General features: G+C 41.0%; 3 protein-coding genes across 6 annotated transcripts; all 3 read right to left on the bottom strand.

Annotated features, from left to right (window-relative positions):
• Positions 1-813: 813 nt before the first annotated feature.
• Positions 814-4,521, bottom strand: LOC113127663 (volume-regulated anion channel subunit LRRC8C). Its single transcript, XM_026302339.1, has 3 exons — positions 4,348-4,521; positions 3,721-3,879; positions 814-3,287 (listed from the first exon to the last, which is right to left on the bottom strand). The coding sequence occupies exons 2-3, from the start codon at positions 3,859-3,861 to the stop codon at positions 1,014-1,016; spliced, it is 2,415 nt and encodes an 804-aa protein (XP_026158124.1). The 5' UTR covers positions 3,862-3,879; positions 4,348-4,521; the 3' UTR covers positions 814-1,013.
• Positions 4,522-5,663: 1,142 nt separating this feature from the next.
• keap1b (kelch-like ECH-associated protein 1b) lies at positions 5,664-19,073 on the bottom strand. Of its 4 annotated transcripts, XM_026302784.1 has the most exons (9): positions 18,945-19,073; positions 18,458-18,734; positions 16,695-16,748; positions 13,998-15,080; positions 13,573-13,818; positions 10,906-11,582; positions 9,786-9,991; positions 8,917-9,093; positions 5,664-7,757 (listed from the first exon to the last, which is right to left on the bottom strand). In XM_026302784.1, the coding sequence occupies exons 4-9, from the start codon at positions 14,301-14,303 to the stop codon at positions 7,504-7,506; spliced, it is 1,866 nt and encodes a 621-aa protein (XP_026158569.1). In that variant the 5' UTR covers positions 14,304-15,080; positions 16,695-16,748; positions 18,458-18,734; positions 18,945-19,073; the 3' UTR covers positions 5,664-7,503. The 4 variants fall into 4 exon arrangements, with proteins under 4 accessions (XP_026158569.1, XP_026158568.1, XP_026158571.1 ...); XM_026302783.1 differs by lacking the exon at positions 16,695-16,748; XM_026302786.1 differs by lacking the exon at positions 16,695-16,748 and having other exon boundaries at positions 18,462-18,734.
• Positions 19,074-21,831: 2,758 nt separating this feature from the next.
• On the bottom strand, positions 21,832-25,831 carry s1pr5b (sphingosine-1-phosphate receptor 5b). Its single transcript, XM_026302787.1, has 2 exons — positions 25,719-25,831; positions 21,832-24,596 (listed from the first exon to the last, which is right to left on the bottom strand). Exon 2 carries the CDS (start codon positions 24,348-24,350, stop codon positions 23,121-23,123), a length of 1,230 nt encoding a protein of 409 aa, XP_026158572.1. The 5' UTR covers positions 24,351-24,596; positions 25,719-25,831; the 3' UTR covers positions 21,832-23,120.
• Between the last annotated feature and the right edge of the window lie 211 nt (positions 25,832-26,042).

Raw genomic sequence — 26,042 nt, 5'->3', positions numbered from 1 at the left:
AGTTTTTTAGCAGTGCAAATCAGGACATGACTGTCGAGCTGGAGGAATATAAGTTTGTTGTGCAGAAGGAGATAAGGCACCTAAAGAAACCACAGGGGGAAAGCGTGTGCTGAGGGAGGCCAGACAGGAATGGCCAGATAAACTGTCTCAAACACTTTACTTTACTTTCATCTTATAATTATGGCAAATCATATTCCGATCACTTAGCATGTTTTAGTTTTTTAAAGTAAGTAGTTTTCTTTCTTTCTGTAATTGATCAATTTTTTAATCGTGCATTGTACACACTGAATATCACACGCAGTGACTTCACCTTTATCCGACTCATATTCCCCTGCATGAATTTGGCAGAATATGTGAAAACCTAATATTCGGCTCCTGAAAGACTTTTTCTCCCTCCGTTTGTTTAGTGTCTGAAAGGGAGTAACTTGAGCCACTCCCCACGCCATGTGTAACACTTCTCCATCTTGTATAAACCTGCCCAACAAGACTCAGAATAGTTAGAAATACTTTGAGTTTTGCTGTTAATAATCCAGTCCAGTAACAAAACTTGAATAACAATGACAGTTTGAAGGTCAAGCCTTACTCATGGTTTTGATATTGTAAAGTGCTGAGTGCTTCTCTCACACATAACACTTTTCTGACCCTGCATTTACAATAATGTTTGATAATGTTTGTTCAGTTTTGCATTAATGTGCAGTTTTGTAAAAAATAAAGGCAATGATGTGTTTACATGACACAGACTTATTAAAAATATTTATTTCAAAAAATGATTTTTAAAATGCATAAAAAACATTTTCAAAAACATGTGTGAGTTGATTTTTGACTCTGGCACAGATTTGAAGAGATTTTTAGGTTTGTCCTTCTGTATGTGGTTATGGATTTGAGTGTGGTTTCCCCTTTGTTCTGTTTAACATGACACATTCCCACTAATGGCATGGATGAATATGCTAATTCAGACCAGCATCGACTGCCAGGCATCACTGAGAAAAGATGAATCCATCAACTCTACAGACTCAGCCATTAGTCAGCCTGCTTTGAACATCTGATGGCAGCAGACCCAGCAGGCTCTCCTCCACAATCAACCCTCCGCGAGTCAGCATGGGACAGTCAGCTACCTCCAGGGGTAGAGACTCCAGGCGGTTCCCTTTAACCTCCAGTCGAACCAGCTGAGCAAGATTGGCCACTCTGGAGCTAAGACATGTCAAGCAGTTATTTCCCAGAGCCAACGTCTTCAGCCTTTTGCAGGAGAACAGCTCCTCTGGCAATGTCTCCAAAGAGTTGAAAGCTGCCGAGAAGAAGTGGAGGCCCTGCAGGATGCCCACCTCAGGAGGGAGAGAGGTGATCTGGTTGTGGGAGACGTCGAGGTGCCTGAGTTTGGTGCAATAAAACAGCCGAGAGGGAAGCTTTCGTAGCTTGTTCCAGCTAACATCCAGCATCTCCAGGGAGTGCAGCTTACTAATGTGATCAGGGATGTAAGTGATTTTGTTGTGCCACAGCCTGAGTTTCACTAACCGGCGGCAGTGCTGTAAGCTCAGGATCTCCTCCACAGTTGTAAGTTTGTTTTCTTTCAGGTCCAGCTCCTGAAGGTTGTTCAGGCTGAAGACAGCACTTGGGATGCGTTCCAGCTCACAGCACACTAACTCCAGTGACACCAGGTTGGTTAACTTCTTCAGGCTGCTGAAGGCTTGGAGCTTGACACCTTCATTAACAATGCACAGCCGCTGCAGCTGCAGTGCAACGTCATTCACGCTGGGTGGGATCTTTGTAAGGTTGGAGTGGAGAATGAGGATTCTCAGAGCTCTAAGTGCTCGAAAGGAGTACAGAGTGGCACTTCTGGACATCTCGTTGGTTAAAGGTCCATTCAGGTGTAACTCCTCCAGGCCATGCAGGCTGTACATCCATGCAGGAACCTCCTCTAAATGTTCAAAAGACAAACGCAGGACCTTTAGGTGTTCCCTAAGGTGGTTCAGGGCGGACAGCTGGAGCTTGGCAGGGCAGTAGATCAGTGATAACTCCTTGAGAGAGTCCAGCTTTGCCACACTGTGAGGGATAGTTAAGTTTTTAACCTGCTCCAGTTTGAGCGATTCCACTTCAGGCATTTCATACACTGTGTCAGGAAGCCCTGGCAACATCACCAAGTGCAGCTCCAGCAGGTTACTGGCATTCCTGGAAAGACGAGTGCGCAGCTTTTTGGTTGTCCACTCATAGTTGAGGTTGAGCTGACAGAGGCGACACTCACTGACTTCAGAAAGAAACACAGCAAATCTTTTAGAGTAAAGAGGGTCATATTGATCCACAAGATGGAGAAGAAATGCAAAATCATTCTTCACGTCCGGTATGTCATTAATACCTGTCTCCAGCCTGACCTGTTCAAAGGAGTACTCCTTCAGAGGCCGGTGAAACAGCCAGTAGAGGGTATAGATGCACAGAAGTCCATACACTCCCACGAAGCAGATGTAGCAGTAGGAAAGCTTGGAGAAAAGATGGGCTTTGTTGTTGTTACAGCAATAGATGTCAAAACCAGTCAGCTCAGGAGGAACATAACATCGTACCACCACCTTGATGTTTGATACCAGCACTGCAGTGTAGACAATAATTAAAAGGAACTTGAAGACTTTCAGTGATGTTTGTAGCACATACATAAGATACAAGATGTCTGACTCTTCTACGTGAGTTCTGAACTTCTTCACCTTTTCAAAGAGAGCTTTGGCCTGCTCGCCTTCTTTCTTGTCCAACACGGACAGGGACGACTCAGACTCTGGGTTCGTCTTGATAGGGGAGGGGGAGAGAAGCCCCACAGTCTCCTCATCATCTTCCTGTCGACCCGTTGTATCTTTGGACATCGTGTTTTTCCTCCAACTAACCAGTTTCTCTTCTCCCGTCTCCTCAGAAACTTCACTCAGAGCCCTTGTGGTCCAGGGTGAATCAAAGCACTTCCCGATGATGGTGACGAAGAGATAAATTTTAGAAGATGTCCCAGGGAACTTGAACCAGAAGCTGCTCGCTACCATAAAAACCATTGTGTGGATCACGACGAGGTACGGGAAGTACTTTGCATACCAGTGGACAAACCTCTCATAGCAGTAATGGTTGACAAACACATACTGGTGGATGTCCAGGTTGTTCTTGCGGCCAAACGCCTCCTGGATGATGGGATTCACAGGCGTGACCAGCGTGTGCCGCGACGTCTCATTCTCCCTGTATGTCTGGATGTGGCTGCAGTCGATTGCCTCGGGCGTCGGGCTGGTGACGTGGCTTGGCAGGCAAGCAATCTTGTCCTGAGTGAGCTGTGGAGAACACATGAATGAATTAAATGAATCAAAGGGTGAAATGAGCATGTGAAACGAACCTAAAGGGTTTTTAACGAAGCAGCACCTACACCCTGTGCACAGAGATGCAGTGGCAATAATCCTCTGCTTTTATACTGTGCTGTTGTTATATGGACACAACAAAGACAACTAGATGGTGAGAGACACATTAAGCAGCCAATTAGTGGTGTGAATCTGCAGGAAGTGGGTCAGGAGAGGTGAGATAGCTGCTCTGTGTTGTCAGCTGACTTGGAGGTCAGATAATGTAGGAACTGCTGTAACATTCACAGCAACTACAGAGCGGTTTGTGCCGTAACACAGCAGTCATAGTTTAAACACAGGTAAGGATATCACGTTAATGTAAAGGTTAAGAGCTTATGATCACAAAGGGGCTGGTTTGTAGGCGCCTCACCTGCAAGGTGCACCCAAAGACTCCAATCATGATCATAGCGATGCACAGGTACTCTGAGAAAACATCCCACCACGGCTTCAGGAGTCGGTACTTCCAGTTCTGCTCCGTACCGAGGCTTTTGAATTCACCCACTGGGATCATGGTGGCTGCTGTTCCACACTGATGAAAGAAACGAACACTGAAATAGGCTTTGAACACAGGGCAGCCTCCAGAGAACAGCCTGTCAAAGGCTTTAAAGTTATATGACACTAAAAGGCTCAAGATGCATTTTGGGAGTTTATAGCTTTGGAAGAATGATGAGCACCCACTGCTGAACTGGATGAATAGTCAAAGTAGATGAACTAGTTTGGCATCTGACATAAAGGAACTTACTTTGAGGAAATAGCTGAGTTTACTCTCTCTCTAAATGGTAAACCTGGTAAAACTACAATAATATATTACATCCAAACAGCGTAATGGTTTCTAATTTAAATGAAGAGACTGGGGAATAAATAAATCACCGCAGAAAACTTTCTGTCCTGTTTGAATCGATCAGTGATATTAGTGGTTAAAGGAACCGATTCTACATCGTCCAATCAAATATTTACTGGATTTAACAACACAAAGTGTCACATGATCAAACTCTACCTTTCATTAATGTTGAAACGCCTTTAAAATCCGTGTAGTTGGTCCGGGAAGAGTCCATCCATGCTGCGCAGTAAAAACACGTCGTGTTCCGTTTATCCAGGTGAGTCTGGCTCACCTGCACCCGGAGAGGACCCACTTATGTCCTCTACAGGTTGGAGGGTGTTTCTCCATAAGAGGCGAGCGCACCGGTGTTAAACGAGCAAGAAACACATCCGGACAAGATTTTCAAAATAAACCTATATTTGACAATCTCAGCTCTGTTGCATGGTAACTTCAGGTGTGACTAAACAAAAATAAACAAATAAAAAACATTAAATAAAATATGTTGTTGTACTTCGTCCTGTTCCCTTCAAATATGTAAATTGGCTTTTTTTTTATTACTTATTTTTTATATTTACTCATTTTTGTTAACATTATTTTCCTTTATTGTTGTTGATGTTGGTACCATGCCATCTTCTTTAACATGTTTGAAATAACTCAAATTCAACCCAAATAAAATCTATGTTTTTTTTTTTTTAGTTTTTGACTATTTCCCCAAAGTTTGACTGAGCAATTGTAAAGAATAGGGAAGCTGTTTTTTTCTTTCATTTCCATCCAAAGGTGAATGTCCCAGTCCTGTCATAAGACATGTAAAATATTACATAAATATGTCACTTGGACATTCAATATCATCATTGTTGACCACAGTATTTTCATTTTTTTGTATTACCTGCTCTTGTTCAGGGTCTAATGGTTGAGGTTTCCTTAAATATTGAGTTGTAATTGTGTTTACTACTTGGTAAGTCAAAGGCTGGAGACTTAAAACATTATTTGAATTTGACAATTTAGTGTAAAACAAAGGTGCATTGAAGATGAGAATACTTTTCCATACAGAGCACACACACACACTTTACTACAGCTCAGTTTTCCACTATGTCCACTGTGGCCTTTCTATGCTGAGGAGGATTATTTCTTGATACTGCTATAAGCCATGTGATCAAGGACGTTTTCCTCTGGGATAATTATAATAATGGTCCTGCACATCCACCTGCAGGTTTAAGACAGGAAATGTGTCAGCAGCCATCATGGGTGGCCAATCGATGGCATAGGTACAACAGTGTCAGACTGACTGAAAAACGAGAAGAAAAAGTGACTTGGCCAATGTGTATCTGAAACCTGAACTAGAATAATATGACTCCTGGTCATATTGGCCCTCTTGGGCTCCCCCCAGTGATCACACCAGGTTAATGTTTCACAGCAAAACAAACATTCATGTGGGACTAAATGAAAATAAGCCAAACACTCAGACAGATAAGAACCAAAAACAACTACAGGACTACAGCAGTACAATAAACATATATTTTACTTTACAATGTTTTATTGTACAGGGTATTTCTTGTGCTGAAAAAAAATGTACAAAGCAGACCTTAAATATGCTAATTTCCATTCCAGCTACTGACAGACAGGAAAAGGCCCCATTTGAAGTCAAGCAATTTTTTTTTTCTTAAACACCCAAAATTAGTATTAACAGGCAATCCTACCTAGGTACAATGCATGCTAGTCATTCAAAAACACCAGAGTTCAATTCAATACAATTATTGATGTCAGTTTAGACGATCGAGAAAACCAAAAGAATCTGAACAAATAAATTAAAAAAGTAAGCTCTGAAATTCTGTACAAGGCTTCTTAGAATATCAATGTACAAAACATCACTTAAAAACCTTTGTAGCTTAAATTGCTGTTACAAATACATTTCTTTAAGCAAGTTTTTCTCATTAGCATACAATATTTGAACACTAATGCACAAACATGGTCACTTCTGTTTCGGACGTCTGGCAGGTGTAAAAAGAGTCTGTCGGGAGAGGTCAATCAATTGTGTCAGTAATTAATGTTTTTATAAAACACGTAGATTTTTTTTAAAATGCTACTGTATTTTTTCTTTCTTTAGGTCAGAACGTTTTTCCTCGTTCTCTTGGCACTCCACATATCAATTATACCAGACATGATTCAGAGGCCCCTTTTTCCAGAATTCAATCATGAATTAGTTAAAAGTCCATATCAACCCATTCCTTCTTTCTGTCATCACAACTCTGTGATGATGCTGTTATTTTCCACTGACGTAGCTAAATTTGTTATCCTACTGACTGCAGACTTTTAACACCAGATCTTGAAGCTTGATGCGAAATTTTCTTTACTCTCAGAACAAAACTTGCCAAAAAAACAAAAAAAAAAAACAAAGTGGAACAAGTAGCCTGAATTAATGTGGTTGCATTTATTTTGCTAATGGTGAAATCTCAAAAATGTACACGTACTGATGAGAGGTAGCATAAACCAGAATGAAAAGAGCAATTTACAAAAGGTTCTTAGGAGAATTTGCTGAATCTGACATGGAACACACAAGTAAGATCCTTAGAAAAACTAAGAGCAGTTTAGCGTGAGACCCACTGTCATGTACAAACCTCATCTTGTGGCTGGGTTAACATCTACAGTTTCTACAGACTACACAGTGACTGTCCAACATAAGCACCTCAACACAATATACTGATGTCAGTAATGCCCACAGGCATCGTAATGGCACTTTGAACTCTGCTGCCTATACTGACTGACAAATGCTACTTTCATCTTTGTTACAAAAGGGATCATTTGAATTATTTTTCTTCACTCAGATTTACCTTTTCCCCCCAATGACTCTTTGAGCTCATTAATGTCCCATATTGTTTTGCAGCCCTTCCCTCCTAGAGCTCAAACCTGGGAGATGATGGTCCGACTGAAAACTTCAAATGCCAGATATGAACATACAAGGTCTGTTGATTCTAGTGGAACAAAAATTACCACAAACAAATTAATAAATGTGCGCTGAAAGACCTAGGGTCATACTTGACATTACTTTTATCATCTAATAAAACAGTATCAACATTACACTTTTAAAATAAAGTGTTTCTGATTTATTTTTTAAATTCATAAACTGTGATTATTACAACCAGTGAGGCAGTGCATGGTGTTTTAGCTGACATGTCTCTAATCAGTTGTGACGGTCCTTATTTTGATTTGGGAAGACAGAAAGGAGCTTTGGAGTACTCGTCCTGAATGTGTATGTATGTGTGTGTGTGTGTGTGCATGTGTATGTGTATGCGTGTGTGCGTGTGTGTCTGAGAGAGAGGGGTCTAGCAATACGTCTCATGTGCCATTGCCAAAGGGCCGACCGAGATGAGACTCTGACCCAGAGTTTGCCGACTGATGGGTCAGTGATGCTGCGCCACATTCCCTGTTGCACTTTTGACATTGAGTCAGCTCTTTCTGACAGGGCTCCATGGTAACAGCCACGCCCACCCCACTCCTCCCTGACGTCATGTGCGTCACCTCAGACCAGGTGTCCTTCTCTGGGTCGTAACACTCCACACTATCCAGGAAAGTGTTGCCATCGTAACCTCCTACAAGCAGAACAATGAGTGTTACAATCCTGTAGCTTTGTTGGATTCATAATCATAATCAATTGAAAGAGGTTTTTCATCATGTTTCACATAGTCACAAAAGCCTATGCAGTAGGACTGCTCAAGAACTGGAAACAGAGTTCAAGCCTTATGCTTTTGTCACAACATAAACTTATCAAACACAAGTATAAACAATGAATGCTATGTGTGCCACTTCCAGGGCCTTTCATAATAATATGCAACATTAATAAAACATCAAAGTATCAAGTATTCATTTTTTAATACTGGCAAATGAGTCTTTTCAGTTTTCATTATTCATGGTTTTATAAATGGTTTTTAAAGTTCGGTGAAAATGAAAAACAGTTTGCTTCACTATGTCTGATAAAAACATCTCCACAAAATAAATGAAAATTTTATGTAAATGTTTCTCCATTAGTATTAAGGAAAAATCACTGTAGATGGACTAAGATTATGGTCGTATTTTCTGGATTATAAGTCACTTTTTTTTTTTTTTTTTTTTTACTCCTGTGGCTTGTCCTGCGATTTATATGTGTATATTTACAGAGTAGTCACTAGTGTTACATGACACTCTTGATTCAATTGAAGATTGTACTGCTGAAAAAGTAAAAACACTTATGTTCACGCTAAACTCTAACTCCTAGTGTAACAAGTGAAAATGCTGGCCTAAACAAAGAGCTGTACTGCAGATTTCACAGTGCAGGTAATAAAGTCTGCAGCTGAAACAAAGTTTGGACTGAGTGTTGACTTTCAGGCAACCTGAGAGAGGAGGAGATGTTGTTTCATCTCCCCCACCCCGACGTTGGTGCAGTTGTTTAACGTTAATTGAGGCAGATGAATTAATTCGGTGATGCACTTCTGCTCATTTTTACGCCTAGCCTATGTTATTCACAGGGTAATTTAGACTATAATTAGAAATGCGACTATTTTTTCTGTTCAACAAGGCTGTTTTTGCTAAAAGCGACTAATACTCTGGTGCAACTTATAGTCCGGTAAGTTAGTCATTGAAATGTGGACAGTTAACAGTATAAGACTAAAAAGTGCCTGATCCTTGTTGTAAATTAAACAGGTTTGACAGTAAAATTATACAGTACAGTTCTTTTACACTTAACAGGAAGTTTCTAGTTCAGCTACTACTCACCCAATACATAGATGCGTCCATATAATGCAGTGACTCCCAAAGCGCTGCGTCTGTGCCTCATGGAGGCAGCAAAGCTCCATGTATCAGTTTCCACATCATAGCGCTCCACTGTGTTCAGCTGGTTGGTGCCATCATAGCCACCCATCACAAATATGTGATTCCCCAGTGCACACACACCTAGAAAAACATTAGTTTATTCACATGGCACATTACTGAGCAGTAGGAAATCCTACAAGCATTAGCCAGAGTTTTGAAATTCCAACACAATACTCAGAAAAAAGTAAAAGATTAACTGTGCCAGACACCTGTAAAACTTCAAAATTATCTAAATAACTTAACTGAGTCATGCTTAGGGATACATGAAGATATACCCAACTTTCTATGTGCAAAATGCAAATGCTTTGGTGATGATGATTTTATCAGTAGTGTTTAATATTTTTTAGCTGATATTGTGTGTGTGCATAGGAAGATCAGAACATTTTTCTGACTCTTTTTAAAAACATTTTCAACTTTATTTTAACAGTTTTGTGCCATAACACCAGTTTTGACATGCCATTAGCAGAGCTCACCAGCCCTGGTTTTCAAAAGCCACTACCCTGCTTGTTTTCCAGCTATCCCCTGCCCAACCCAATTCTGATTAACTGGATCAGGTATGTTCAGCCAATCAGAAACTGGAAGGGCAGGGATAGTTGGAAAATCAGCAGGGTAGGTTGGCTCCTCCTGTCGTAAAGGTTTAGGGGTAGAATCAAATGTGTGACATTATAATTATAAAGCTGGTTTATGCATGAAAATGTGCCCAACGTTCCCTGCAGACTGTATTGTGAAGACAGACTTTTCATTATAAAGCAGCAGTTCTATTTATTCCTTACCAGCTCCTGAGCGGACAGTGTTCATGGGAGCCATAGTCTTCCATTCGTCCCTGTCTGGGTTGTAGCACTCACAGGAGCTGAGTCTGTTGGCCCCGTCAAACCCCCCCACAGCATAAAGCAGCCGGTTGATAACAGCAACACCCACGCCAATACGTCGTGTCAACATGGGGGCTACCAGCTGCCACTGGTCCCTTTCTGGATCATACCTGCAGAGAAGAACAAACAAAAAGCAGTGGTGATTTTCCAACTTTCTTCTAACATCTGTGTCCCCGTTTTATCAACCCACCAGGAAAGAATTCACGTTCTCACTTACTAGCATGACGGGTTGTTGTTTTTGTTGGAACACACCACAACACTAATGGTACTATTGATGAACTGTGCAGCCCTGGTTCACTTGTGTCACTTATCCAGTCCCTGTTGTCTGTGATCCTGAGACTCTGAGTCAGTCCTTTGGTATTCAGACAGGTTGGGCATGTTCCTGTTTCAGAGTCCTGCGGTTTGCATGGTACACATTTGCTATCTCACTGCTCTCTATCTGCATCATCTGGATACTAAAGTCAGAGCTTAGGTACATTTTCAAACTGTATTACAGACATATTATGGACTGTGCCACAGGTGTCTGGGTCATGCCTACTCAGCAGGACTAATACGTCAACATGTGTAGGTGGCAAATATTTAAAATAGTCCTAAACATCATCTACCCTCTTACTCTACAACTTACTACAATGAGATGTTTGTTGTTCAGACCAACTAGGAAGAAACTGAACATGAATAATGTTACAGTATATGAAGACATTTTATTTTCTATCTGTGGCTTTAACCATTATTCATTTTTATCTTTAAAACACATACAAAAATCCTTGACACATTAAAGCTTCCTCTTTGAAACTTTGTGTGAACTGAATATACAATACGAGAAGTGGAACAGACCATTTGCAGGAAGTTACCTGAGCCTGTTTTGTAAATGTCACCTGCTGAGTTACATATTGTAGTGAACCAACAATGAAGCTGACTGTAATAATACAATGAATAAGGGATAAATTCAGCATTGGCTTTGGTCTTTGCAGAGAAATTGTGAAACATAAGTGTCAGCATTTCTTATTAAATTCAATTCACTTACCTTTCCACACTATTATGATGAATGCATCCATGTGATCCACCAACTGCGTATATCATGCAGTCAATGACACCGACTCCGATTCGGTTCCTAGGCACACTCATCGGTGCACACGGCAGCCAGCAGTTGTTCATAGGATTGTAGCAGTCCAAAGCATTTGAGTCCATGTTGCCATCGGGTGCATTGTTTCTTCCACCAACTGCGTAGAAAAGCCCACTTATCACACAGGCTGCCAGGCCACTACGGGGCACGTGCAGGTCAGCTAGCCTCAGCCAAGCTCCCGTACATGGATTAAATGCCTCTAGGTAGCTGAGAGACTGACGAAAATAACCCCCTGCTGTATAGATGAGCTGTGGCACCTTTGGAGTTCGGCAAGAAATGACTTTAGTGGGTTTGTGCAGGGTAAGGTCCTGGAAGATCTGGGCTAGGTAGTCTTTGCACTGGGGGTCCCAGTCCAGTGACTGGAGCTGGGCCTGCAGGAAATTGGGGGTGAGGGAATGGCAGCGGACAGCCTGAAGTAAGGCCTGAACATACGGTCGCCGGTTCTCCCTGTCGTAGCGCACCCAGGCCACACATGCCTGGAAGACTTCAGATTCACAGCGCACATTGAGCTCATCGCGGCTGATGAGAGTGACCAGTTGGCAGTGAGACAAGTTGAAAAACTCCTCCTGGGTCGCCACCTAGGGACAGGATAGGGATGAAAACTTTCTTTCAATATTTTTATTGATATATCCATTGACGTATCCATTGGAATTTGCTACACACAAGAATAAACTCTGCCATATACTCCAATAAACAACAATGCATAAAACAGTTAAAAGCTTAAAAATCCAAACTAGGTGAAAATGATTCATTCTCACCTTGAAATGATAAAGACTAAATCAAGAAGGATTAGCAGCAACTTCAGCCTGTCTTAAATGCTGCTGCTTAAATATCAAAGTGCATATTTGAATAAGTGAAGATTAAATAAAAAGATACATAAAACTGTTTCAGCCTGTTGGTTTATTTCTCGTCTGCTTAAAATACAATTTTCTGAGCATCGAGATGTCGGACAGCTTGGACATAGCTGCTATTCTAGAATCTTTTTTTAAATTTTTTTTAATTTAATGCTTCTCAAATGACTCTGAGACTCTGCTGTCAAGTTCCTTTTAATAAAATGCTTATATTATAAGGCTCCAAAGATTAAGTAAAGTACAAGGCCATACAAATATATTCTGGTGTCTATTAGTCAACTAATTATCAGCTATTAACTAATAAAGACATGGCATTTCATCAACTATGTTGACAAAATGGGATTGTGTGAGTATTTTCTTAATTTACTGGCTGCTTAGAACAATATTAGAGATGTTCATAATAATGAAATAATTATATCAGTCTGCAGTTGTATAATACCTGTAAGTAAACAGAGACAGAAAATTGTCTAAACAAATCCAAATAATTCACAGCTTTGTGTGACACAAATGTCCTATAAGATTATTTGGGAGACAATGCAGTGACAAAATAAGTATTGTTTAGACTAGCACACAGATTAAATACCCAGGAAATCTGGCTTAAAGCCTTTTGACAGTCACAGTATTTCTCAAACCACATCTTTGGAGAGGAGAATACAGTAAGGTTCAAACATTGTACTATTTATGTATCATATATTTGAAAATAGAAAACAGATTTCATGGAGTGCTCTTGTTATCTGGATTTCCATGCTTCTTTATGCAAACAGAAATTCAAAAGGCATGAGACTAAACCATAGAGAGGTTTTACATGACACTTAGTGAGCTGCCTAACCTACCCCTTCTCTGTCTATGCTATCAACTAATCAGGGATCAGTTTTGAGTGTCCTTTCGTTTCTTTATTACTTATCTTTTGCATTTACGTATGCTCCAACCACATCTAAACCCACACACTACTCATCATGACTCATAGCTTGCATTCTTGACAATCATTGCACAAAGACACAGGCCAGTTGTTAGCAAGTCTGAAGCGGAAAAAGAGTCAGCCAGCAGAAACCACATTGGAACAAGTGGAACAGCCTTTACTTACACCACCAAGCACTTTACACACAAACCAGTAACACAAATATCACTAAAGAACCGTGAAGCTTAGTTTCTTTTTTCAGTTATGACCAATGCAGATGCATTTATGTCACTGTTTCGACAGGTACACTACGACATGTGAGGGCAATTATTATTCATTTTCAGATTATATGAACATTATGTAAACTCCTAATGAAATGTCACTGCCCATAGATATGTCCCCAAAATGGAAGGCTCTCAAACTCCTATACATCATCACAGCAGGGCACAGCCACTAAACGGTGACATTAAAACTCACAGACAACTGTTTATCCACTTAGTAGTAATTAAACTGGTGCAAGGAGCAGCTCTTACTTTCAAAAGCACCTGGCACAGCCTGATTGATGCCACTTAAAGGACTGCTAGCCCAATTTCATGTCATGCTCCAGAGCTTCCAATACAAAATGTATTCTGTGTATGGTCACATAATGTTTAAGATATATACCACAGAGCAGCAATGTTGGCTATCTTTGTTCTATACTGTCTTCATTAACTACCAAATAAATGCCCCAAGTTAATCTAAAAACATAAACCTCAAAATACAAACAAAATTCAGTTCATGTTTACAAACAAAACTACTGGAACACTGTCTGATCTTTACCTGGCTGAAGTTCATGTAAATGTATTCCCGGGCCTTCTGGTGGAGCTCTGTGCAACCTATCTGCTCAGCAAAATTGGCAATACCAATGGCGTTGCTGGGGTCAAGTTGCTGTACGAGGAAATCACAGCAGGCCTTGACCACACTGTCTATCTGGTACATGACGGCACCGTTCATAACGTGGATCACGCACTTCTCACCCACAGAGATGCTGGCGGTGTAGGCAAACTCTATCAGTCTCTCCATAACCTGAACAGGTGTGAAATGATTGAAAGAGAAAATTAGTGGGACTGCATTTGTGTGTTTAGACAAATTTGCATCTTGCCGCATCCAGCTACCGAGGTAGGTGCTGTGTTCATCTGTGCACCTACATGAGCTTAATAGTAAACATCAAACTAACATTTCTTTCAAGATGATGTCTGACTAACCCTGGGGTGAATTCCCTCGATGGGCACTAACTCCATTCCACACTCCTTCAGGCCGTTGGTGAACATGGCCCTGAAGACCGGAGACGACGAGGCCAGAACCACCTTGTGAGCCATAAAATCCACCACCTCCAGGTCCTTGTATCGGACACGCAGCGTGACATCGCACAGCTGGCGCTCCAGACGCAGCTCATTCATGATGGTGAAGGCAGCTGCCGTGTGGCTCTCTAGTGTGTAGCTGAAGACGCGGTGGCCGTTGCGCGTGGACGGAGTCACCAGCGCTTTGTATTCTGTTAGGCACTCTGTCATTTCCTACCCTTTCTCCTCCTCCTCGGTGTCTTTCTCAAGAATAGTGGACAGTGTTATGGGGGCATCCTTGCACTACATGCAGGCATAGGTGAAATAAATGTATAAATTAAGACTAAAAAGAAAGCTCCAGGCTCTCCTGGGTTTGGTCGCTGAGAAAGTTTAAATCTGACTTATGTGGACATGAGGATTTCGTTGTTCTGGTCAGTACTTGAATCCAGGCCTGCTGCTCATTACGGCATTACGAGATACTCCATGTGAGCTCCTGTATCAATCAGTCTATTGCAATAACATTTCTTTGTCTGGGGAATCATCTCATTTTTTAATCACCAAATTAATATTAATTTCTTAAATGTTTTTAAAAAAGCAATCTATTATATATCCATGACATAAAAACCAAATATAATTAAAGATTCATGTAAATATTAAGAAATTCACCGCTGGGGCAGGTGTGTCCTGCATACTGATTACTCTAGAGAGGGAAAAAAAAGCCTGATTTACTGCTTCATTTTAAAGAGGTAAATTAAAGCTCCCTTCAGAGGACTACAATTCTGTTGAGAGGTACAGGGTAAGATACTGTAGTTGAGGCAGTGGAAGGGTGGTAAAAAAAAAAAAAAAAAAACTACAGGGGCTGGTGCCAAAAGTGTAACGTGGAGCCCTTGGGAATGTGGGGGTGTGTATGTTGGCTTTCTCCGGAGACTTCTTCCTCAAGATTGCCCAGTTAAGGAATTTGTTTGCACCGCTGTGTTTACTCGGGAGCAGTTGACGTTTAGATGACAGCTGTGGGAAAAACGGTAGGGAGATAGTGAGACAGTATAGTCAGAAAATCTGCCAAAGCTTCTACACACACACACACAAAAGCGCTCATCTGACAAATGCTGACAAATATATTAAGAAAATGCTTTTACTCTTTTCTGTGCCGATGGCACTAAACCATATAAGGCTGCCTGTTTTATGGGAAAGTTTAATTCACAAACATGTCACACTAGATTCAAAAAAAAAAAAAAAGACTGACTACAGAGATTCAAATCTACTGTCAGAAATCACCAAACTAAAACGCGGTAATAATTCGAAAATGTTAATAGAAAAGTAAAATCTAAAATACTTTAGTAAACTAAAAAGTTGTGTTTTTGTTGGAAACATATTACCTGTAGCAGAATATTTATTTAGCATTATGTTTGTTATATACTGTATATTATCTATTTTTAAATTAAGTCAGCTTTACTATCGTAATACCAAACTCATTCAGATTCAGGCGCTATGATTCATTAAAACAAACAAAGGCAGTGTGTGTGCTCATGACTCAGATAACAGGTCTGGACCAAAGAAAATTCAGAGTGCGAGAACATTTTTGAACACAACAAACTTGTTTACATCTTAAGAATAAATTAGCTCCTGTGTCTGGTTCTTGTTATTTACAAACGGCCTGGCACAGGTATCAACGGCAAAAATTTGTCCATGCTGTGCTGTCACTATAATCATGCCTTTCTAGTCCACAGTCTATTCCTCTTGGTGCAGGTCACCGGGTTGAAGTTTTCTTCTTTACCAGCTCATTTTAAAAACCAGTTCCTTCTACTTTCCTTAAAGTGGTTAAACACACTTGTTACTTCCACATCTAAACCAATAAAGCCACATTTAAAAGCAGTGCAACAAAGAGCCTTGTCGTATTAGTAAAAATAGCTAATTGTGGATGTAAACGATGTGAGGGTAAAACTAAAAGGGAAGTGTTCTTTGTGACAACGGGATTCAAGTTAGGCTTGACTGTAGGTGGCCAGCATGACTGACTGCTGTTTTCACTGTCCTGTGACTGATCCAGATGGGGGCTGGAACACAGGGAACAGTTTATGCAACAGCCAACAAATTCTAAGCATAGTCTGACAGGTTCTCACTAACAGATGGATCACAACATGTTTTCACAACCATGGAAGCCAAAAAAACATCTCTGTTAATCAGCATTTAAGGGCCACTTTTACATTTAAGAGAAATCTGCTGCAGTGGACGATAAAACTAGCAGGAGGCAGCTATGCAGACAAGTTTGGAAATATGAATATTTCAATTCAATTCAATTTTATCTGTATAGCGCCAAATCACAATACAACTCAAGGCACTTTACAAAAACTATTTCTACTGGGAATATGTGGGCACGAGTCCACAAAGACGAACACAGACCCTGTTTCACATAATTAAAATGACCTAGAGGAATGCTGCAAATTGAATCTCTCTAATATTTTCAGCTCAACTTCTTCTTTTCGGAAAGTGCCTGTAAACTGACATACAGTACAAAGAACAGTCTCCAATGAGGGAGGGTCAGAGTTACTCATCAACAATGGCACTGTGAGTGTGCAGAGTTACATAACAAAGCAGTCGTCAAGTTGTGCACACACTAATCATTACCTGAGGTTGTGATAAGTCGACACTGCACCGGCCTCACAATCTGCAACTAGATTACTGAGTAAAGATGACACACACAAAATTTTCATCACATCTGTGCTTTTGGGTTTTTTCAGCGAAGGGGAAACGTCAGCGACCATCATAAACAGATTCAGGCAGCAGTTAAGCCTGATGTAATATGAAACACACTGCGATTCCAATTGACTGCTGAGCTTTTCTCCTTCAGGGACTCTGGGAAAATAGTTTCACAGAAGAACATATTGCTCAATTCGCTCGCACTCAGAGGCAGAAACAGAAAGCGCTCGCTGACAAACAGGCACCTTCAGTCTAAGCTGGTACCTGCAGCACATCTCTGCAACTACAACTTTATTTAGACAGCACATTTAAAGCAACCAGGTTGTGCCCAAGTGCTGTGCAATAGAACAACATATTACAATAAAATGTGCAGATAATTAAAATCATAAAATGTTCAAACATCTCTGATATATCATGTTGTAAATGATTACAGGTTCCAGGTGATTTAAAAGTCAGTTTATAAACAGCTTTAGGTGTCAAGTTAAACAACAGGCCCTATAATCAGAGGATATTGGTTGTTTAATATATAATAATATTATTGACACAGATGGTCAATTTGACAGGTGACAAAGATTTTGTCTGTTTTGGAAACTTTTCCAGTTAAAGTTCTCTGTTGTCTGCGTTTCTTTGAAGGCACCACCATGAGCTCTGGGGAAACCAAACATAAACCAAACAACCATTATCATTTAACCTACAAACTATTTCCTTTATTATTCTAAAAATGTCATTAGTTATGTCCTAAACTTTAAACTTGGCCTCTTCCAAAGTCTGTGGTTCAGCAGTTCATTTTCCAATGATTTAAAGTCTCTTGATATAAAACAGAAAAATGCAGTAAATGCTCAGGCTGAAACACTTAAATGATCGATCAATACAGTGTAGTTACTGCTTCACTGTCAACCTGCTAAACATAATTGACTTTATTAGATCTACATGCAACCAGTTAGATTAAGCTTAATCAATAATGCCAATAATCTGACATTGACTCACAATAAGTGGGTCAACATGAAGACCTGTAAACACCTTCAAGGACCAACCTGACAGACCCTGCACCCCGCTTTGGGAACCCCCTGTCCAGGCCTGTAATTCCTAGATGTGACGTTGCTAGAGACTAAATGCCCTTTATTAATAATAATAATAATAATAATAACTTTTAATGGTGAGAGGTAAACACCATAATCCAGCTATGTGGGTATTTCAGCGCCAACAGGCGTGTTCACGCTGTTTCATGGGTATTTTGGCAACGCGCTTTGCTCGGTGACTCATCCTGGACTCTTCGCTGAGCAAACCCTGGAACTGGATGTACCAAAACATGACCCAGAAGCGAAGCCAGTCCTTACATAAACCCAAATGGAGTTAGATTTCCGCGCCGTAACAGCTTTTCAGACAAAAGCAGCGTTTCCTCAGCCCCTTTGTTTTAAAAACAACAAACGCAGCTCGTCTCGTTCCTGCGGCTGTTTGGTTCAAAATAATTCGGAAAACAAAAAGGGGGACACGAGTATAAAAGCGACGACATTGAGCTGGATGTTTGCTCAGACAAATAAGTTAAACGTCTCGGAAACGAAGCTGACAACAAATCAGGCTTCTGGTCATAGCCGGCGGAGCCACAGCTTCAAAACAAAACGCGAGCAAAGCGCTTCCAGCTCCGTTCACGTCGCTGCTGTTTTTTAAAATCCACAATAAAACAAACTCACCTACTCTAGTCCGGATCCTCCATCTCTGTCCGCCGAGCTGTGCGCCACAGGAAGGAGGGGGCAAAGCTGTAACTCACCATGACTAAGCATTGTACCGGCGTCCTCTCGCTTTCACAATAAGAGTCCGCCTCCACCGAGCCGGACCTGCCTCCGATGTAGATTAACTGCAGTGAGCTCCGTCCCTGGGGGGGGGGGCTTTTATTGAGAAGGAGCTCCCAGGGTGAAGGAAAAGCTGCTGGCAGGCTGCCCGAGACTGTGGCCTGGACGTCAATCTAACCTGTTAGAAATAAACCGTGGGATGGTGCTGAGAAATGTCTCTCCTGCACTCAGTACGTTATGGTCAGCAAAGATTATACAAGGACAAACTCATCAGTTCGTCAGTTTAAAGCAATATGAATAGATTTCAGCAGGGAAATGACTAAAACACGGTGAAGAAACAGATATAATGTCCCCTAAGCTCATATTGCTTGATGATTTTGCAGCTTACCTTGCTTGTCAGACCTCTTTCCTCAAAAACAAACGAATGTTCATCAACAATGTTTGTAAATGGCTCCTACAGCAGCATGAGAGAAATCTGCTTGCTCCAGACAGGTGCTGACATACCAGCAAGTTTCTCCCCTCTTGCAAAAATACGTAATTCATGTATTCTCTTATTAAGAGCCACAAGGTGGTGCCAAAAGCCAACTATAAGTCTGCTGGGGCAAAGACCCACACTGTAATCCATCATGTATACCCACTTATTCCTAACCAGGGTCACAGGGATCTGTTGGAGCCTATCCCAGCTCTCTTTGGTGTGAAAGGCAGGGGTACACCCTGGACAGGTCACCAGTCCATCATAGGGCCACATAGAGACAAACAACCTCACACACTCACACTCACTCCTATGGCCAATTTAGAGTCACCAATCAACCTGACATACATGTTTTTGGACTGTGGGAGGAAACCAGAGTACCTGGAGAAAACCCACACAAGCACAGGGAGAACATGCAAACTCCACACAGAAAGGCCCCTGATGGGTTTCAAACCAGGAACCTTCTTGCTGTGAGGCAACTCCACCGTGCTGACCCACACTGACTTATTAGCTCTACAAGCCCTGCTTCGCTCTACAAGACCAGCATACAGCCACAGGCACGCCACTTACACACAGGCACTTACTTAGAGATGCAGACAGACAAGATAGTTAGGTCGCCTCTTTGAAAAAACGGCAGCTGTGCATACGGGAGTAAAAATTCAATTCAAGTATCCATATTTTTGTCGGGGTATCGACCGATATCAATACTAGCGTTGGTATCGATATTATCGATATTAGGATCGATCCGCCCACCCCTACTGTTAACACCTGTTGGTCACCAATCTACCGTGGGCGGGAGAAGAATTGTATTGATCGTCGGATAAATTTGAATAACGATTGACAAAACTTATGTCGAATAAAACCTTAAAGTCTCATGATTCGAATGGTATAAAGCAATTTAGGATTGAATTATCACAGCGACTTCCGTTTCTTAATATTTATCAGTACAAATACAGTACAGTACGCTGGTTCTTACCTTTTCTGCCGTGTGACTTCGTACATGCACATAAACATCCAGTGTCGCATATCGTTTTGTTAGAACATAGTGCACCCATGTTTTAATCCAAAAAACGTATTATTATACAGTAAATCCATAAAACCATCGTCCTCCTCATGAAAAACTGTAATCCTGTTCGTTTTACGGTTGATTTCGCCGTTTATTCTATAAAGTTTGACATAGCAAACTTCTGTGGCACATGAGGCCTCAATCAAACTTGTTTGTTACGTTTCACGGCGTAACTAACCCTAAAACCAATAGAATTCACACCCTCAGAGCAAATTCCAGTCAGGGGGCTAAACCAATTTCTAATGACACTAAAATCAGCCAGTCGTATTGTTTGGCAATGATGACTGACGCATCTTGTAGCCAATGATGAGGCCTTTCAAACGGTATACGATACGTTATATTTGATGACGCATCAGTGGGCTATAAAAGGCCCCCACTTCTTACTGTAAGTTGCCTGCAGCAATCCAAGCTAGAGGGGGGAGGGGAGTCATATTTCATATTTTACAGTGCGCCGATAGAAAACTGGAAAGTTTTTCTTTCAAACGACACCAAGGTCATCAATATAACTCTTAAAATGTAAGAACAGCTAGTTTAATTTGGGTATGTGTTTTTCAGCCATGTGCCGAAAAAGGGGCGGGGTACCTAAAAGGTTAATACGACGTGACAAGCCTTGAATCTGCCATCAATTATAATCCCCCAGTTGAGCCATGGTGTTGCCCTCATAATACAGGTGAGGTTAGCCTTGCAGCACCAAATAGATGACCCTAGAAATGCATTGTGATGTCTGCCTGCTGCTGATGGATATAAGCGTTATAGTGGCAGTTATATATTGTATCATCATATATTTTCTATTAAATAAACTAATTACAGTGGACAAAGCTGTGGTGGGTGTGGAGGAAGTACAGCATTCATCTGTATTACAAGGGCAGTGCTGTGGAAACTGTGCACATCTGGGGGAACACCTGCACCTGCAATTATATCAAGGGTGTCCCAGTGTGATGTGATGTGAGTTAGTGCAGATAAGTATGTCTTTGGGTCACTGGATTAAAAAACAGAAACTATTATAACTATTATATAGTCTGTCAGACTGCTTGTTTGACCGCACCAAGCTTTGCTTTGCACATAGAGGATGAAGTAGTCAGTTTCCATAATGAGGTGTGAAAAGTTATTGTCTCTGCACATGTATGTGCTTTAAATAACTGCTATGCCTTATATATGCTTAATATATGGGCAAACCACCAGCACTTGTGGTAATGAATCATATCAACACTTCAATGTAGTCTTTCCATTTAAACACACCGCCAAGCAGTGCTTTTTAACTGAGCCCATACAAACCCGTACAATAGTTCACTTGAACTAAGCCCCAACTCTGGACTAAAATGTACCTTTAGCTGTGAATACTGCAGCGAAATAAGCAAACTTTAGCTGAATGAACAGTTTATTGGGTTTGTCCTGTCTACAGAAGGTACAACTCCCTGGGAAATGCATTTAATGTTTCTCTGTTTTAGCCATGACAAGCCTGAGCAGCAGGTGAAAAAGAGATGATGACCAAGCATGCCCACAGGTTGACAGCAGGAAAAAGAAAAATTGAGCTTTAAATAAAAGCTGCATTGTGTGGTGCTTAAGACTTCCTCTGACATGCAACACTTTATGTAGGCCAATGGCATTACCAGATGTCAGACAGAGGCGCTGACTTCCTCTGGTGATTCTTCAGAAACTGTTCTTCTATTCACAGCATCACACGCAATGTAATGTCTCAGTGCACAGTGAAAACAAACCAATAACTCTAATACACGCTTAAGAAAACATTTTATTTCACAAAAAACAAAGTTTGCCAGCTATTTTTTGTTACAAAATAGATATAATTTACAACATAGAGAAAGTCTTCAGAAATATGAAATGTTCACTACATGAATTACAGTACAAAAAAGCAAATTGCCTCATTCATCAATAAGGTCTGGAATGACTGCACTAACATCTGCATAACAAACTATGGTGAACTTCCTTTCATAATGAGAAAAGAATCCGTACCTTAACCCATAAATGTTCTGTTAACATGATGACTAGCAAGTATTGGAATAATCATTTGGAATAATCATACTGTGATAAAACAGCACACATTACTTAGCTTACAAGTGCTGGCACATTCTTGTTATAAAAACCTCCTGCTTTGATGAAACACTTTATTCACAAATTGAAATAAAAACCTTTGACATAATATTTTTTGGGCTTATTACAATGATGCTGTTGTAGCTGAGTTGATTTCAGTTGGAGTTAAGACATCAGAATATCACAAGGGAAAAAAGCAGTTAATCAAAGTGTGATGACACTGTTTTCCTCCCACTGGCTCTTAAGAAATTTCCCCCTGGTAACAGACGTGTTAACCATCTCTCCTTTCAAAACAGTGATGGGGGGTTCAATTTTACACCTCCTTGTTGTAAGAACAATTAAGAATGAGTGCCCCCACTCTTTCCTGTTATGTTTGTGTCTCCCCATAACTCTTTCGTTGCATCATATACACAGATATGTGTGGATGTGCTCCACATTATTTTATCATAACAAATCTAGCACACACACCCTGTGCCTTTGAAGAGCAAAATCCAGGTGTTTGCTCATGCACAGACTAACAACTGAATGTTTGTAGTGGAAGTGAATGTGACGTATTTAAGGCACTTACAAACCAACCACACATTCACCACTGACCCAGAAGATTTACACTTTTTCAGTCATGACAGCCCTCGGGTTGACAGTGTCCTGCCTGGCATCCACACAAACCACAGAACACAGAAAGCTGAATCCAAGGCTGCTTGTCCATTCATTGTGACATTTCAGTGTGAATTTGTTAGGAACAGTTCATCATCACATCTAAGAAATGGGTCTGTTCACATTTAAGCACCATGTCTGACTTGTCAAGGTGGCACATTTGTCTAAACGGTCATGATTGGGTGACTCCGTATATTTGTCTGTTTCTGGCTGTACTCCAAATGTGGAAATGCCAGAAGTGCTTTCTTTCTATAGAAGATGTGCTACATGTCTTCTGTTCAGTGGGAAATCTAGTCAAACACTTACAGACTCAGTCAATCAGTCTATGTCCTGTACTTGAAGAGCTTGGGGTAAAGACCTTTATTTGGGGATGAGGTGGTGATAACATTCCCAGAGGAAATGGTTGTGTCTGGTCCCCCCTCTAACTTCTGAGAGGCCATCTCAGTCTTACTGAAACTGCACTCCAAGAACGGAATCCCGATTTTCTTTACTTGGCCGTCCTTGGTCATCAGGCATGGCCGACATAGCAGCCGCAGAATGGCTCTCCTCATGTCCTTACTGGTAAGGGTGTAGATGATGGGGTTGAGGAGTGAGTTGACCATGGCTACTCCCAGGAAGTAATCAGCCTTGTAGAGCAAGCAGCAGCTGCGGGTGGGGCAGAAAAAGTCCAGGAGGAGGAGCAGGAAGAGGGGTAGCCAACATGCAATGAAGACGCCCACCACAATGGTGACGGTCTTAAGGAGGGCCATGTACTTCTGTGATTTCCTCGCAAAGCCTTTTCGCATGCTGCCTGACAGACCCAGCTGCTGGCGCTGTGTGTTGGTGCGGACGATGCGGAAAACCCGGACATAAAGGATCACAATGGCCAGGAGCACTGCAGTGAAAACAGACACACAGCAGAGGATGTAGCTCTTGGCATAAAGTGGGAGCACTGTCGAACACTGGTTCAATCTGTGGATGCAGTTCCACCCCAAAATTGGTAGGACCCCCAAAAATCCTGCCAGGGCCCAACTTGCACCAATCAGTGCCAACATGCGCCCCTTCTTTTCCCCATGGTATGGCCTCATAGTCACCATAGTAACATGGCGTTCAATTGCAATGGCCAGGAGACTGATGACAGAGGCAGCCAAAGTGATGAAGACCCCTCCCTCTCTGATGAACCACATCAGTGGCGTCAGTTTCAAAGTGTTGGCTCCAGACATTATGATGTTGGCAAAGTAGGTAATCCCAGCCAGTAAGTCCGACAGAGTTAGGTTACCCAGCAGGTAATACATTGGCAGGTGGAACTTTTTGTTCCTCCAAATGGCAATGAGAACCACAGCATTCTCCAGGACAATGAGCAGACACACCACCAGGAATGCGATGCCCTCTGGTTTAAGCCCCTCACGGTATCTGTCTCTCTGCAGCTTACCAGTGTAGTTATAATGATCCACAATGACAGAATTGTCCTGATACTCCTCAAAGAACTGCAAGTAGCTGGGAGAGGAGGGCGTAGCAGAGGTGGGGAATATGGATGTCGAGGGCCCAGCATGAGCAGAACTAGAAGCCTCCATGCTTTATGTTGCTTTTCTTCTCCTCTGTCTGCAGTCACTGACTATAAAGTCATTTCTGGTAACATGTTTTTGGCATTTGTGATGAATTAGTCCAAAAAAGATACAGAAAAAAAGCCTGAACTTCTACAAATGGAAGGATGAAATGACGTTGATGCTGTGTAATCCACAAAAATCTCCAGATGTTTTCCTTTTTGCCAGAAGACGGTGCTGTTGAGCTCTCTTTGTCCTGGTCAAAGGGCTCAGACACTGCAGAGACAAAAAAATAGAAATAATGGAAAGAAAAGATGCAGAAGTACTATTAGTTGAAACTCCAATCCTTAAAATGTAATGAGTCAAAATTCATGAACCACAATTCCACAAAAATGCAAAGGTTGATAAGTACTCAAGCGGAAAACATCTGTCTCTTCTTGACAAATAGAGCATATTGAAATATATTACAGATAAATTTTATCTGACTGTATTGTGGATTGAAAGTCCTGTGAAATTAGGATGATATGAAACCACAATCATAATTATGCTAAAGTTGAGCCTGAATGTTGTACTAAAGGCCAAAAGGACAGAGGGACCATTTTAATGTCAAACAAACAGCTAGGCTTTATACTGGTATTTACAATACATGCCAATCACTCTAAGGTTGTTATACAAGAACCATCACAACATCCATCCCATGCTTTAAACCTTTGAGGTTTAATACAGGAACAACATCTGCAGAGTATAACCATAAATACATTGAAGGTTGTGGATTAACTGTTTTGGTGTTAGACCTTATGGTGAAAACAATTAGAGGTGATTGGAGTTACATTCCATTGAGTTTCTGTTGTGTGAGGGAATGTGGAGTCATATGTTAACATTTAACAAATGAACTGGACACTTTAATCCATTCAATCTGTTTCCAGGAATCTGGTAACATAATGTAACATGTCCACATTGACTCAAACAGCTTGAACCTACTCTAAGGATGACAGAGAATTAAGAGAATATGTACAGTATATTATAATTGTATATACATATATATAATTGTATATATCAACATTTGCATTAAGAATAATGGACATTTCATTTTCTAATACTTTCCCACTGTATATTGCTTATACAAGCTCAAGTCTCAGGATTTGGAATCATTTCTTATCCTCATGTGGAAATTAAGTCATAAAACGCTGGGTTCATTGAAACATTACAGTAAAATTTCCACATTAAAGCAAGTCAAAAATCCTTCAAATTTAAAGGTAAAGGTATTTTTCTTCTAGCAGTCTGTTCTGTATAAAAACAACACAAATGCAACAGTATGAAGAGTGACTAACAAATAACGCCAATAATAACATCACCTATCCCACATCGCAGCAAACATGGGATTCACAACAAAATTACCTTAAAACTGTTGTAGCGTTACTCTTATCCTGCACTTCATCTGCTTTGCAGTGAGGAGAATCCAAACACAAGCACCAAGTGAGTCACAGTCAAACTGACAAGGCAGAGGGAAGTTAGACCTTAGCTGAAACATGCAACAGGGGGGTTGGTCTTAACTCAAACTCTCTCCTCCTCGTACTCTCTCTTAATCTTCTCTCTCTCTCTCTCTCTCTCTCTCTGATAGGCTAACAGAAATTTAAGTGTATGCACACACACATAAAGCAAAGTGATTTCTCGTGTCTGATCTGTGAAAACTTCATCAATCTATAGGCTGAAGCAGACAAA

This window comes from Mastacembelus armatus, chromosome 1, assembly GCF_900324485.2.
Source record: "Mastacembelus armatus chromosome 1, fMasArm1.2, whole genome shotgun sequence".
In the NCBI taxonomy this organism is placed as follows: domain Eukaryota; kingdom Metazoa; phylum Chordata; class Actinopteri; order Synbranchiformes; family Mastacembelidae; genus Mastacembelus; species Mastacembelus armatus.
Note: the sequence above shows the minus strand (reverse complement) of the source record. Positions and strands in the feature narration are given on the sequence as shown.

Excerpts from the sequence above, each read along its gene's own strand:
- s1pr5b (XM_026302787.1), bottom strand. The coding sequence starts at position 24,350 with ATGGAGGCTTCTAGTTCTGCTCATGCTGGGCCCTCGACATCCATATTC.
- LOC113127663 (XM_026302339.1), bottom strand. The coding sequence starts at position 3,861 with ATGATCCCAGTGGGTGAATTCAAAAGCCTCGGTACGGAGCAGAACTGG. Across the intron at positions 3,288-3,720 it reads TCTTTGGGTGCACCTTGCAG|CTCACTCAGGACAAGATTGC; the intron begins GTGAGGCGCCTA and ends TGTTCTCCACAG.
- keap1b (XM_026302784.1), bottom strand. The coding sequence starts at position 14,303 with ATGACAGAGTGCCTAACAGAATACAAAGCGCTGGTGACTCCGTCCACG. Across the intron at positions 13,819-13,997 it reads TCGAGGGAATTCACCCCAGG|GTTATGGAGAGACTGATAGA; the intron begins GTTAGTCAGACA and ends ACACCTGTTCAG. Across the intron at positions 7,758-8,916 it reads TGGACGCATCTATGTATTGG|GAGGTTACGATGGCAACACT; the intron begins GTGAGTAGTAGC and ends TTCTGCTTGTAG.